Source organism: Sporisorium graminicola, chromosome SGRAM_22, assembly GCF_005498985.1.
Source record: "Sporisorium graminicola strain CBS 10092 chromosome SGRAM_22, whole genome shotgun sequence".
Taxonomy (NCBI): domain Eukaryota; kingdom Fungi; phylum Basidiomycota; class Ustilaginomycetes; order Ustilaginales; family Ustilaginaceae; genus Sporisorium; species Sporisorium graminicola.
Genome location: NC_043731.1, coordinates 779,354 through 792,026, shown reverse-complemented (window position 1 = coordinate 792,026; position 12,673 = coordinate 779,354). Strand labels below are relative to the sequence as shown.

Here is a 12,673-nt window from a genome sequence, read left to right as displayed (position 1 = left end):
AACGATGAAGTTCCTTGTGGCCCTAGCTGTGGCTCTGGCAACGTCTGCTCATGGTTCGTACTTTCGTTGGACAAACGACGGAATCGATACGTGACGACGATTGAACTGACCACTTCCCTCCACCGTATGACCTCAACGATGTAGGAGCCGCTGTGTCTCCGGTCGACAAGACAGATCCGATTGCTGAGCCCAGACCTGATGCTGACAGACCCTTGGTATACCGAAAGGGGCCTCAGGTCACGGATGCTACGGGGGCGCTCCTCAACCCGGACCTGGTACTTGAACTCGGCAGCAAGGCCAAGGCCAAGTGCATGTACGACATGGACACTTTCGTCGAGTCCAACCTCAACTACGGCAGTGACGGCGGTCTTTACGCCGAAATGATCCGCAACCGTGCCTTCCAGTCTCCCGCCGACGGTGTCTTCGGAGTTGGAGCCAAAGACACGATTGGCTCTGGCTCGCTGACTGCTTGGCAGCCAGTTGGCGACTCGAAGCTCGAGTTGATTACCGACACGCCTGAGACGCAGCTTTCGACCGCGCTTCCCAATTCGGCCAAGATCACTTGCGACAGCAAGAAGGATGCGCCTTGTGGCATCAAGAACTTTGGCTTCTTTGGCATGCCCGTTCAGACAGACAAGTACAACGCAAGCTTCTACATTCGCACCGACAAGCCGGGAACCTACCGCGTCAAGTATGGTCTCTTTAGCGCCGATCTGACCACTCCTTGGGCTACCGTAGACGAGCCCATTGAGATCGGCACGCGTTGGACCCCCGTGAACAAGGTGATCAGGCCGGCCAAGTCCGCGGACGGTATCAACAACGTCTTTGCCATCCAGACCAACGCTGAGACCGGCTCATTCCAGGTCAACTTCGTCAGCCTCTTTCCCGCCACGTTTGACGGCACGGTTGTCAGGAAGGACGTCGCGTCGATGATGCAGACGTTCAAGCCCAAGGCCATCCGATGGCCCGGTGGTAACGACCTTGTGGGCCACACCATCGCTTCTCGCTTCCAGTGGAACAACACAATCGGTCCTTTGATCCATCGACCCGGTCGTCTTGGGAACTGGGCTGGCTGGAACACGGACGGACTTGGTGTTGTCGAGATGTACAACTTCATCGAGAAGATCGGCGCTCGTCTGATCGTTGGTCTCTGGGCGGGTGTCGATGCCAACGGCAACTCGGTCCCTCTCAAGGAGCTTGACCCGTACATCCAGCAGCAGGTCGACTTTGTGCACTTCCTTCTTGACACCGAGGGCAAGTTTGCCGAATTGCGAGTCAAGGCCGGAGGTCCGCAGAAGCCGTACGATGTACAGGCCTTTCTCCTCGGCAACGAAGGCGAACTCCAGCCTGCCGTCGACTACCAGATCAGATTTGATATGATGACCAAGAGGCTCAAGAAAGAGTTTGCTAGCCACAAGGGCTTCGACGAGATCGATCTGATTGCTTCCGCCGCTGTCGCCGTGCCTACGGGTTACAAGTACCGCGTCGACCTGCTCAATCAGCCAATCTACGGCACCCCCACCGACTTTGTCGACAAGTACCACATGTACGACGACGCCTCGCGCACCAACAACACGGTCTTCTACAGCATGGAGTTCGCCGTCATCAACTCTGGCCTGGAGGCCGACGACAATATCTGGTTCGGTCCTGGCCGACTCCATCACAGCATTCTGCAAGGCTCTCTAGCCGAGTCGATCTTTATCTTGGGAATGGAGAACAACTGCGACATCGTCCGCGGAGCCGCCTATGCCCCCGAGCTGTCCAACGAGTCAGACCAGCGCGCCTCTCAGTCGACGCCCGGGATGCTCGAGTTCGATACCACCAAGGTGGTCGGCTCGACCTCGTGGTTGATGCAGAGCCTTGTGAGTGCCAACCGGATCAGCCAGAGCTTGCTCGTCAAGAACAGCAAGGAGCTGGAGGCGGCCAAGGTGTACGTCTCTGCTGGTATCGACGCGCAGGGCCAGGTGGTGGTGAAGCTGGTCAACTACAGCGAGAAGGGCATGAGCCTGTCGATCGACGCCGGCGTGCCTGTGTCAAACCCGGAGTGCAACCAGGTGGCAGGTCAGGGTCCCCTAGACTCGAACACGCTCGAGAAGCAGCCGATCCACAAGGAGGGTTGCCAGGCCAAGACATCGGGTTCGCATGTGAACGTTGAGCTGAGCAAGTGGTCGTTCACCGTGGTCAAGGCTGCCACCTCGGCTCCTGAGCCGTACAACCCTTGAAGCGCTCACTCACCGCCATGCTAGGGATGTCGCCATCTTTCGTCTATCTTCTGAAGTCAGTTGCGTGTTCAATCAGTTCAGATCATTTCGCAATCCTAGTCCCTCTGCCTCCGTTCTCTTGACAGCGGTGCCATGATGACTTTGATGGTGACGCTGTGTGTGCTAGTAAGCAGTCGATGTTTCTGAGGAAGCTTGATGGCAGTCAAGATGCAAAATCGTTACGCTCGGGCCTTGCAGTTTGGCTGCGCGCTGGACCCTGAAATTCGGTCAGTGCCCGTGTTTCCACTATTCTCCGCTCGACCACCACCTATCGCTCACCAGTGTAGAGCTCTTTGCAGCATTCAGTTGTAACTGCCATGAGCAGAGAAGCTGGCAGGAGACGCCTGTATCCAGTGGCCGTCGAGCCATCTGCCTCTGACCTCTTCGCAGCAGTTTCGCAAGCTGGGAACAACAAAAGCGCCAATCACCATGCTCACGACGAAACAAGATCTCGAGAAGCTTTGCCCAGATACGTTGCGCTCAACTTCAACTTCAAGCCAGACTCCACGCATGACTGCAAACAGGGCGCCCTTTTCCAACCTGACTCGAACCGCAACGTCAATGCGGACTGGCAGCTGGAGCTAGAGTCGACCGAGACGGAGAGCGAGCCCGGCCCGAGCACTGTTTCAGACGGCAACAGCGCATCCAGGAAGCCGGCACATGTATTTACAGGGCCACAGACTGTCGTCAAGTCATACGACCTCGTGCTGGTGTGGGACCGGGAAGCGAAGGTGTACCGTTTGGACCGCATCGCTTCGGCTTTCTCGCTCAAGTACGAGCGTTCAAAGACCGTGCTCAGCGCTCAAAGTCACGACGTGTGGAAGAATGGTACAGCCAAAGCCAAGAAACGGGCCCTCGTGGAAGACAGGAAGCCACGTCAAGCCACTGCGGAAACCCGAGGTACAAGCAAGCGCTATGACACCAGTGTTGATCAAGGTCGAGGTAGCCGCTCAGCCGAAGTATCGGCGTCGACACCCACCAAGCCACTGGGCGAGCTCAAACTGAAGAGCAAGGCAAGCACCGTCATGGCGCCGGTTCGAAGATCCTCTCGCCGAAGCTTGGCGGTGGAGATGGAAGAGTTTGCCGACCGCTCTGAATCTCCAGTCGGGTCCCCCAGCGCTCCATCCGCTGCTCGATCGACGAAGCGGAGCAGTGTATCGAAAGACAGCGACCTGCGTGGCAAGGAAGAAAGCAAGAAGGTCAAGGTGCAAGAGTCGAACAAGGAGCGAGGCTCAAGCGACGAGACTGCCAGTGCGCTGCGTCGTAGTCGCCGTCGTTCGAGTCAGGCGCAAGTGGACGAATCTGAACCGTCTAGTCAACGCAGTCATGCGGCCGCTGTTGCGTCAAAAGGTGATGGTGCGGAAGGCGATGACGATGACTTGGCGCTACAGCTCGAGCGAGAGCTGGAGCGCGAACTGGAAGTCGAAATGCATGACCTGAACGAGTCCAAGGATGCGTCTCCTTCGAGTACCGCTCCGGCTCCTGCCAGCACCAAAGCGACGTCGGGCCGCTCCCTCTCACCCGTGTCTCGACTCAAACGCGGCGACGGAGCGGGGAAGATCAGCACGCCAAAAGCTCACACTCCTGATCTTGACGAAGCGTCCGCATATCCATCCTCTTACGTGTCGAAATCATTCAAGCGGTCCACATCGCCGAACCTGAACCGCGTGGCTGGCGCCGGCCAGGTGCCGTCATCGGCATTCATCGGACTGGGCTTGCAGCAAACAGGGGTGGGCATCACTCCAAAGGCATCGCCGCGCCTCGACATTGCCAGCCCCATCGAGTCTTCCAAGTCTCCTCTTGCGCTCGAGCGTAGTGGCGATGGCAACGAGGAGGAGGAGGAGGAAGAAGAGGAAGAGAAGGACGAGGACGAAGAAGATGATGACCTGCAGGACTTTGCCGCTGAGCTCGACATGAGCCTGGCCGAGGGACTGGAGTCTGTTCCGGCGGCAGCGGCTCCTGCTCTCGGGGAGAAGCGCAGAAGCTCTCGTTCACAGATTGCTTCTCAAAGCGGGGCCGATTCAAGACCGAGGCAGGTGCGCAAAGCGTATGGTCTGGGAGGCCCTCGTCAGGAAGAGGAGGAGCTGGAGGACAGTGACTAATTGCGAACCTATCTTGGCATCTATCAAATTGAATGTTGTACAGCACACCAACTTGCAATTCCTCACGCTGCCTTGGCCGTTGTCTTGTGGTCGTGAAAGCCATTGTTTCCTAGTCGCACCTTGTTGCTATGCGTGTGGACGAGCTGTGCTTCTGCCTCTTGGTGTTGGGTTGTGTCGTCGGTGGGAAGGGTTCAAAATTCAATAGCTCCGGCTAACAGACTGGCAGCGGAATTTCGCTCGCACGCACGAAAGACCCTTCTTCCCTGCAGCGCGGCCTGCGTTATCTGGCCTTCTCTCCACAACTCCATCATCGCATCTTCTATCTCTCTCACGCCTGACCCGAGGGTACATTCGACGCTCACGGTGATGCTCCACACCACCGTAATCTGACCGAACATGTCAGCAGCTATCCTCACTGCAGCGACCTTTCCTGGTCAGGATGACATCCACCACCCGGAGTCCACATCTTCACCAGGCAGTCCGGAATCCCGGTCATCGCCAAATTACGCCGCTTCGGCGAGCAAAAAGGCCTCAACGCAGGCTAGCATATCGACTTCCATGGCATTCCCTACCACTCCAGGCCCTGCTCGGCCCTCTCCGAAGACACCTTCATCGACGCATCGGGCCGACAAAGACAAAAAGCACGACAAAGATACGGCCACACCCAGAGACAATGATAAGGGCAAGGACAAGGAGCGTGAGGCTCGGCTTCCGGCTTGCGAGGCGTGCAGGACACGCAAGGTCAAGTGTGATGCGCTGCTGCCTGCGTGCACTCCCTGTCGGAAGTCGGGGCGCGAGTGTTTTGGTCGCGACAAGGTGCCCAACGTCTCGCGTGGCTTGGTGTATGAGCTGCAACAGAAAGTAAAGGATCTCGAGAGCCGGCTGGCTCTGGCATCGTCTGGGTCCATTGTCGACGCTTCGTTCAGCGCCAACGGTGACCTGGCAAGTGATGGTGCAAGTGCGAATGGGAGTCGCTCTTCTCGCGTTGGAGGCCCGCCTGCGAAACGTACAAAGAGAGGGCGCAACGGACGTTCCAGCTTCGACGATGGCGCTCAGAGCGCTGAAAGTGGCCAAGAGTCCTCGTCTTCCGACAGCGCATCTTCGACGCCCGAGCCAACAGACCCCTCGCCAAACGACTTTGTTCAGCAAACCAGCACCATCCTCGAAAGCTTGTCTTCGGACCTGACAGGATCAGCACATCGACAGCACCAGCATTCGCCGAGCAGGTCCACAACGCAGACGCTCGACAACGATGAAGCATCTGCTTTAGCCGCTCTCACTCGGCATCACAAGGATCGTGCCAAATCTCCGCATCGGCCCAAGCGCAGATCTTCGTCCAATGCATCCAAGTACAGAGATGAAGCGAGCTCATACTTTGTCAACACAGCGCGACTCAGAGATGCGACCACACCGTACCCATTCAAATCCAGATCGCGGCCCAGTCGAAGCGGCACCATCTCGGCATACGACAGGACGTTTTTCGATCGGCTCATTGCAAGGTATCTCACCTATATGAACACGGCACTTCCGGTCATCAACGAGATCCGGATGCGTGAGCTGGCAGCACTGGTATATCAGGACGATGAGCGGTCCCGCCTTGCTGCTCTTTCAGTGACGCCGTACGACAGCATGCCTCCGCCGCCTCTGCCACCCTCTCCGGCCATCGACCGCATCACGCTGTCAAAGCACAGATACGTCGTGCTCATGTCTCTGGCGATTGCATTGGCGTCTTTGGGGCGCTCGCACAACTTTAGCCCCGAGCTGCGTCGTCTTGGTCATCAATACTGGGCGGAAGCACAGGCGCTCATGCCTGTCCTGTTCCGGTTTGGGGATCTCGACAAGCTCCGTGCAACGTTGTTGCAGCTTCAGTATGCACTGCTGGTCCCGACGGCTGGAAGCGTGTGGGAGCTTTCTGGTGCAGCAATCCGTTTGGTCACGGAGCTCAACCTGCAGGTGGACCGCGACTTTGATTCTGCAGCGAATGCTCCGTTTACACAAGAGACGATTGATCTTCGACGGCGTCTGTTCTGGACGGCATACTGCTTGGATCGAAGCTTGGCTGTGGCTCTGGCGCGACCACCGGGTCTGTCGGATGCGTGGATTCATGTTCAGCTGCCGAGTCTGCTATCGGATGCGGACATCTTGCGTTCCGATCGAGAATCCGGCGCTCCCACTGTGGACGACGGCAGGACGGATCCGCAGAAGCACATCTTTCGATCGCATATCAACTTGCGGCGTGTCCAGTCCGAGATCCTCTGCCGCTTGCACAGTGTCAACCCTCGCGACTACTCGCTCGATAATGATGTGGTCAGTCTGTCGCAGCCTGTGCCAACGAGGCCGTCGTTGGCGCTGGTGATGGAGGTGGGCCCGCCCACGCCAAACATCGAGTGGCAGTCGCGCATGATGGACAAGTTGGGGAAGTGGAGGTCGGAGTACGATCGGTGGGTGGCTCCTTCGTTGGCAGAGAGGCCGGTGCAAAGTGAACGAGGCGTCGGCTCCACAGCGACACCGTTCATCACGCGGGATTGGATCGATCTCAACCACAACCTGGCCATCTCGTTGCTGTTCCGTCCGTCGCCTAACAATCCGCGTCCGGACTCGAACGGCTTGCAGCAGGCGTTCATTGCGTCCGGGCGGGCGATGAAGATTTACAAGAGCATGCATCGCAGCTCGACGATCAACTTCCCCTGGCTGGCGACGCATCATCTATTTATCTCCGGATTGACACATTTGAATGCGTTGGAGAAGCTGACACGGACGGGCGTGGCGTCGCCGAGTCCCGTGGTGGAGGTGGTATTCAACGTGCAGAGTTGCGCTTCGACGCTGGAGGCGCTGACGGGGAGGGATGATGGGTATGGGATGAAGGTTAGGGATACGTTTGACGCTGCAGCGTCGGCGGTGTTGAGGTCGGTGCTGGAGCCAGGGTCCGCGGCGAGAGGGGATGTGGGGACAGGGGAGGGATTGGTGGCGGTGGAGGAGTTGATGAGGGGTTCAGCGACGGGTTCTCTGAACGGGCGACAGCAGCAACATAGTACACTTAGTGGGACGGCATCGCTGGTCGAGGCGAGCAACAGCCTGCGACGCGCTTCGCACCACCACAATCACCACCACGAAGCGCTGTTGCAAGCTGCACAGCAGCAGCATCCTACCTGGCTGTCAGATTCAACATGGAACTCGATCAACACGATGGACACTGCGCCGCCTCCTGGCTCGACGATCTTTGTCGCTGCTCCGCCGCGTGTTGGGCGGTACGGCACGCCCGGGCACAGCTTGGTGCCAACGCTGAGCGAGAGGACGACGCAGACTGCGGCGATGGGGCATACAGCGGCGTCGGGGATGGGGTTGGGTGCGGTGCAGAGTTCGACGCCGGCTGTGCATTCGCCGAGGAGCTTTGCCATGCTTGCACCTGCAGCGGGGATGGCATTTGGTAGCGATACGTTCCAGGGCAATGGCGGGCATGGTGGGCATGGCGATGTGGGACAGGCTCATAGGGATGCCAATGGTGCATCGTCGGCAGTAGATGCGGATCGCAGCGGTGCGACAGCGCCGTCGACCTCGACGTTTGGATTCCACAATTGGCTCCTGCAGCCGTACGAAGGCGGCGCTGATGGAATGGGGGGCTTTGGCACGTCGAGCGCCGGCGGGAACGGACTCAGTGGCGGCGGCTCTGCGAGTGGTTTCTCATTTTCTGGCACGGGTTTTGCTTCGCCCTCGACCTATGCTGGTGTAGATCCGTTCCAGGGCGTGTACGGTGCGGACGGGGTGCAGCCCCAGCAGGCTCCTAGCCGAGGCTCGATGGCGGGACAGGACTATGCCATGGTTTCAGGCATGGCGGCGAATGACAAGGAGGCGGCGGAGACAGATGCATCTACGCTGCTTGATTTCTTGTCGATGCTTCCACCTTCGAGTACGGCGGGTTCGCCAGCGGGGAAGGTGGGGAGTGCCGGAGGCATGCAGGGCAAGAGCTGATGCGAGTGGCAATCAAGACTTTGGTGATTCAAACGGTGTGTGGAAAGATGGGTGCGAAGGGTATTGAGGTTTGATTTCATTTGCTGTCTGCAGGCGATTGTGAGGAAGAGTCAGAAGACGAAGGAGGCAACCACTCGACATGGTACTTTTTATAGATTGGCCATGCCGGGACGGTTACCTGTCATATCCACACGTGCGAATCCCTGCATGTCAGCAACATGGTCTGCTTGCCTGTTCGAGTTAAGCTGCGATACTACTTACCAGAGCGACAACGACAGTACACGCGCCGAACGTGAGCATGCACAGCTGCATGTTTTGGGTAAAGTAACCGAGGAGGAACGCGACCGTCGCAGAGAAGACGAGGCCTTCTTGCATTATGCGGTCGCTCAGGCGTTGGCCGTGGAAGTCCTGCAAGCCCAAGCCAGATCCAACAAGGAGCAACGGAGGTCATGAGAGTGGAAGGCGGTGTCAGTTCGAGTACAGCACAGCGTTTGATGGCGAATGTGAGGAGAGGTAGAAGAAGGGGAGAACGTGTGCTTACAATGCGACCATCAATGAACTTTTGAATTGCGTCCATGGCTGTGCGTTTCACTCTTAGTATTGAGCGGTCTTACTTGTTGGCATAACTCTCGTATGCTCGAAGGGGTGTGGTGGTGGTTGATTGTGGAACCGGCGAGGGTTGGAGACGAGGAGCGATGGAGACGAGGGAGAAGGAACGCCTAGTCGGTGAGTGCGAGTTGGACCCTGAATGACCCCAACGCACGGCCGGCGCCACGTCGACTTACTTCTTCGCTTCAGTGGGTCGGATGAAAGAAAGCACGCTCTAACACGTCCTTATTTTTACTCCGCTGTTCAACATCTGCACTCGCTGACACTTGAGTCGCACTCGCGCGCCATCTCGCCAGCCAAACCCTAGACGGACAATCTATGTACCTTGTATTCGGCCACTTCGTCGAGGCAAGGAACTGAATGCCAACAATTGACGATTCGCTATCAAGACAAGTACTGTGTGAGAAACTATTGCGCTCAAAATGTAAGAACCCAGAGAATGACCCCCCCTAAGCTGTCGAGCAAACGCAATCGGGAGGGTAAAGTGAATCTGGTCTAGCCCGCCAGACAAAAAGCCCCCCTAACTACAACCCCCTCAAGGAGAGTTGCGGAGGGACTTTCTTGACGGGATGGGATTGATTTGGGCCCGGCATGAAAATGTTTTTCCGTAGGTTTTATGGCGAAAAGACATCGATTAATGGGCCCCCTCGTCGATGTGACGAGGCAAAGGAGAGGAAGGAAAGGGAAAGAAACGAGGAAGGGGAAGCACAGTCGAGGAAATAACAGCACAAACGACAGGTCAGTCGGACCACAACTACTGCCACTGCGACGGCGACGGCAACTGGGTGCTGATGGATCAGCATAGAATGTCCGGAGAAGGCAACGAGGTGAGTGGGTAGGTGACATGGGATGACCTTGGTATCGTAGGAAAGTTGCATGCGGTATGAAAAAGCGAGAGAAAATGACGAAAAAGCGAGGTGGCGGTCCACGAAAAGAGAGTGCTTGCTTGTGCTGTTATCGTGGCTCGATGCATCCTTCATATCTGAGAGGAATGACGAGTCCAGTTCGAGGCTCCAAGCTACTTGGATGACCGCGGTCCTTGACCAACAGCACACTGCTGCTCCCAAGTCCATCCTCGCGGGTGCTGCAGCGACTTGGCTATGCCCATGAATGCTTCCAGTGTGCACAGCTCGGGTCGACCTTCAAAGTGGTTGCCCTTAGCAGCGCACGCTGGCAGCTTCATGTCGCGATCACCGTATCGGACTCGCACATAGTGCTGCTGTTGCTGTGACTTAAGCCCGAAGAGGCTTTGCACTTTGGCAAAGATCGAAGACGACGTCGGAGCCGAGGTGTCACGGAACAACTCGACGCCCATGGAAGAGGTAAAGGTTGGCCAGCGGCCATCAAAGATGTCGAGCGTGTTGAGCAGCCCGGCTAATGCTGTATCGTGGGTCGCATAGATGGCGAACTTGAGCGGATCCTGCTCGCCCTTTTCTGCGCGCATTGACATGCGCGTAGCCAGGTCGTTGACGAAGCGACCCATGGCAAGACGGCGGAACTCGGTCCTCTTTTCCGGATCGACGTCGTTGTAACCCGAGAACCATTCGGCCACCACAGCATCTTCGAGTTTTCGTAGCATTCGCGCATCGGCGAGAGCAGCGGGCATCGGGAAACCGTGTGCTTGCGCCGCCTTGACCGTGTCGACAATGCCATTGAGACGAGGGCGGCCGTCGACGCGTGGCTTGGCCCCTGTCACCGATTCCAGCTGGCTATCGAACTCCTCGAGCTTGGGATTGTGGACGCGCGCAGCCGCTTCGGCGAATGCCTTGTCAAGCGCCGCAAGTCGCGAGCAACCGTACGTATTGGGCAGCAGATTCTCGTCGGTGCCGTTGCGCACCAGCACTTTTGGGATGAACTGACCCTGTGTGTTTGGCTGAACAGCATTCGAGTGCAGACCGCGAATGACCTGTTCGAGACTCTCGATAGTGCGACCCATGTTGGTGCTTCGAAAGTAGAGCGCGTCCATGTCCTTGCTGGTGAGAAGCTGTGGCAGAAAGCCGAGGCGATCGACGTAGAGGCTGCGAAGTTCACGACCGAAGCGAAGCGTCGAGAGACGACCGAGATCGGTGAGCTCGCCGAGCAAGCATTCGCCTTCTTCATCCTTCTGACCGCGGCCCGAGATGGACGACTCGGTCTCGACGCTGCGACGCATGCGCATGATGCTGCTATACATGGTGGCGCTCTTGCCAGAGTTGACCTGACCCACCTGGAAGGGAGGAATCGAGTTATCGGCTGAAGGCGCCAGTTCGAGCACACAAGCATCAAACTCGCGTCCGGCACGACATAAGTTCCATTTCTCGGGAAAGATGTGCGTGAGACGAGTTCGGACGGGTGTGCGCTCGCCGTGTCGGACGAGGTAGTGAACTTGAGCAAGCTCGAAACCTTTGGGGGGATCGCGCCAGCCGAGCCCCGGGCCAGCGGCGCCAGCGCCGGCGTCCGAGACTGCTGAGGCCATGGGGATGCCCGCTGTGAAAGGTATCGAGTCGAAGATGGAGGAAGGACTAGTTGTGGAGTTGGTGGTCGAGGGGGGGCCTGGGTGTGTAGAAGACGGCGCCATGTTGCAAGGAAAAGATAGCTGGACCAAGCAGGGTGTTGAAGAAGCGTGGGAAGTGTCGAAGCACAAAGGGGATATGCGGTCGAGTGAAGCTGAGAAAGGGCATAGTGTAGGAGGGACTGCGGGACAGGAAAGGGAAACACTAGGGTATCTTGGGGGGTGGATAAGATATTGGCAGTCCGCTGATAGGCGCCGAGGCGAAGCGAGGTAGAGCGACGGCCAGCGTCTGCAGTGCGAGCTACACTTCAGTGAGACTTTGCTGATGGTCGCTGGTGGTTGGAGTGTGGTCAATGGGATGACAACGCCAAGCACAACCAGAACGACGGTGGCCTTCTGTAAAGCTGCAAAATTGACGGACGAGTTGGGAAGTAGGTTGAGCTGTCACGGCGAATCGCCAGCAGCTTGCAGGGGACTAAAGGAGCGATTGGGACAATACTGCGAGCGAGATAGACTGCAGGAGAGAACGGGGAAGAATGCGAAAGGAGATGAGAGACCGAGATGAGGAAGAAGGAAGAAAATGAAGCGACGGAGCCTTGCGCACCTAGAGGCGGCCAGAGTCAAGTTGACCGACTTCCATTGGAAGCTTGGATCGGCGGCAGAACGCTGACAGCAGACAAGCTGAGAATGACTGGGGCCGAGAATGTGATGCAATGGAAGGTAGCTGGGTTAGAGGGCAAAGGGGCGGAGAGACGGGGAGAAGATGGCACAAAAGCCACACGATGCGAGAAAGCGACCGCGATGGATGTGGTCTCAGCTGAAACAAATGCAAAGAAAACAAAAGGTGAGCAGAAGTGGCGATAGAGGGCTCACACTGACAGGGAGAAAGAGAAGCAGCTCGAGCTGCGACTACGGCAAGTTCTCTCAAAAAAAAAAGAAAAGAAAAGCAAAGGCCAAATTGGCTTCGGCGAACGATCGAAGCAGGCTGCTGTTTTCCATGTTTTCCATGTTTTCCTTTTCGGCTGGATCGACCGAACCACCCGCTCTTTCTTGCCTCATGCTTTATTTAATACAATCCGGAGTCCGCCAGCTTTTCTCGAAGACGAGATGGATCCAAAGCCGCAGTGTCAAGCGACACTACCATTTGAGGAAAGCAGCCGACGGCGGGGAAGAGGTGAGAAATCAAAGTCGCAGTTTCAATTCGGAATGACCGTCAGCCCATCTTATGGTTCGTCCCCTGC

General features: G+C 57.2%; 5 protein-coding genes across 5 annotated transcripts; 3 read left to right on the top strand and 2 right to left on the bottom strand.

Annotated features, from left to right (window-relative positions):
• Positions 1-4: 4 nt before the first annotated feature.
• Positions 5-2,222, top strand: EX895_003913 (uncharacterized protein; the record flags this gene model as incomplete). The annotated part of the gene is made up of 2 exons (XM_029884511.1): positions 5-53; positions 145-2,222. 2 exons carry the CDS (start codon positions 5-7, stop codon positions 2,220-2,222), a joined length of 2,127 nt encoding a protein of 708 aa, XP_029739221.1.
• A 356-nt stretch (positions 2,223-2,578) lies between these two features.
• EX895_003912 (uncharacterized protein) lies at positions 2,579-4,363 on the top strand (the record flags this gene model as incomplete). Its single annotated transcript, XM_029884510.1, has 1 exon — positions 2,579-4,363. The coding sequence occupies one exon, from the start codon at positions 2,579-2,581 to the stop codon at positions 4,361-4,363; it is 1,785 nt and encodes a 594-aa protein (XP_029739220.1).
• A 396-nt stretch (positions 4,364-4,759) lies between these two features.
• Positions 4,760-8,332, top strand: EX895_003911 (uncharacterized protein; the record flags this gene model as incomplete). Its single annotated transcript, XM_029884509.1, has 1 exon — positions 4,760-8,332. The coding sequence occupies one exon, from the start codon at positions 4,760-4,762 to the stop codon at positions 8,330-8,332; it is 3,573 nt and encodes a 1,190-aa protein (XP_029739219.1).
• Positions 8,333-8,408: 76 nt separating this feature from the next.
• Positions 8,409-8,909, bottom strand: EX895_003910 (uncharacterized protein; the record flags this gene model as incomplete). Its single annotated transcript, XM_029884508.1, has 3 exons — positions 8,409-8,510; positions 8,594-8,740; positions 8,874-8,909. 3 exons carry the CDS (start codon positions 8,907-8,909, stop codon positions 8,409-8,411), a joined length of 285 nt encoding a protein of 94 aa, XP_029739218.1.
• A 1,050-nt stretch (positions 8,910-9,959) lies between these two features.
• On the bottom strand, positions 9,960-11,498 carry EX895_003909 (uncharacterized protein; the record flags this gene model as incomplete). The annotated part of the gene is made up of 1 exon (XM_029884507.1): positions 9,960-11,498. The coding sequence occupies one exon, from the start codon at positions 11,496-11,498 to the stop codon at positions 9,960-9,962; it is 1,539 nt and encodes a 512-aa protein (XP_029739217.1).
• Between the last annotated feature and the right edge of the window lie 1,175 nt (positions 11,499-12,673).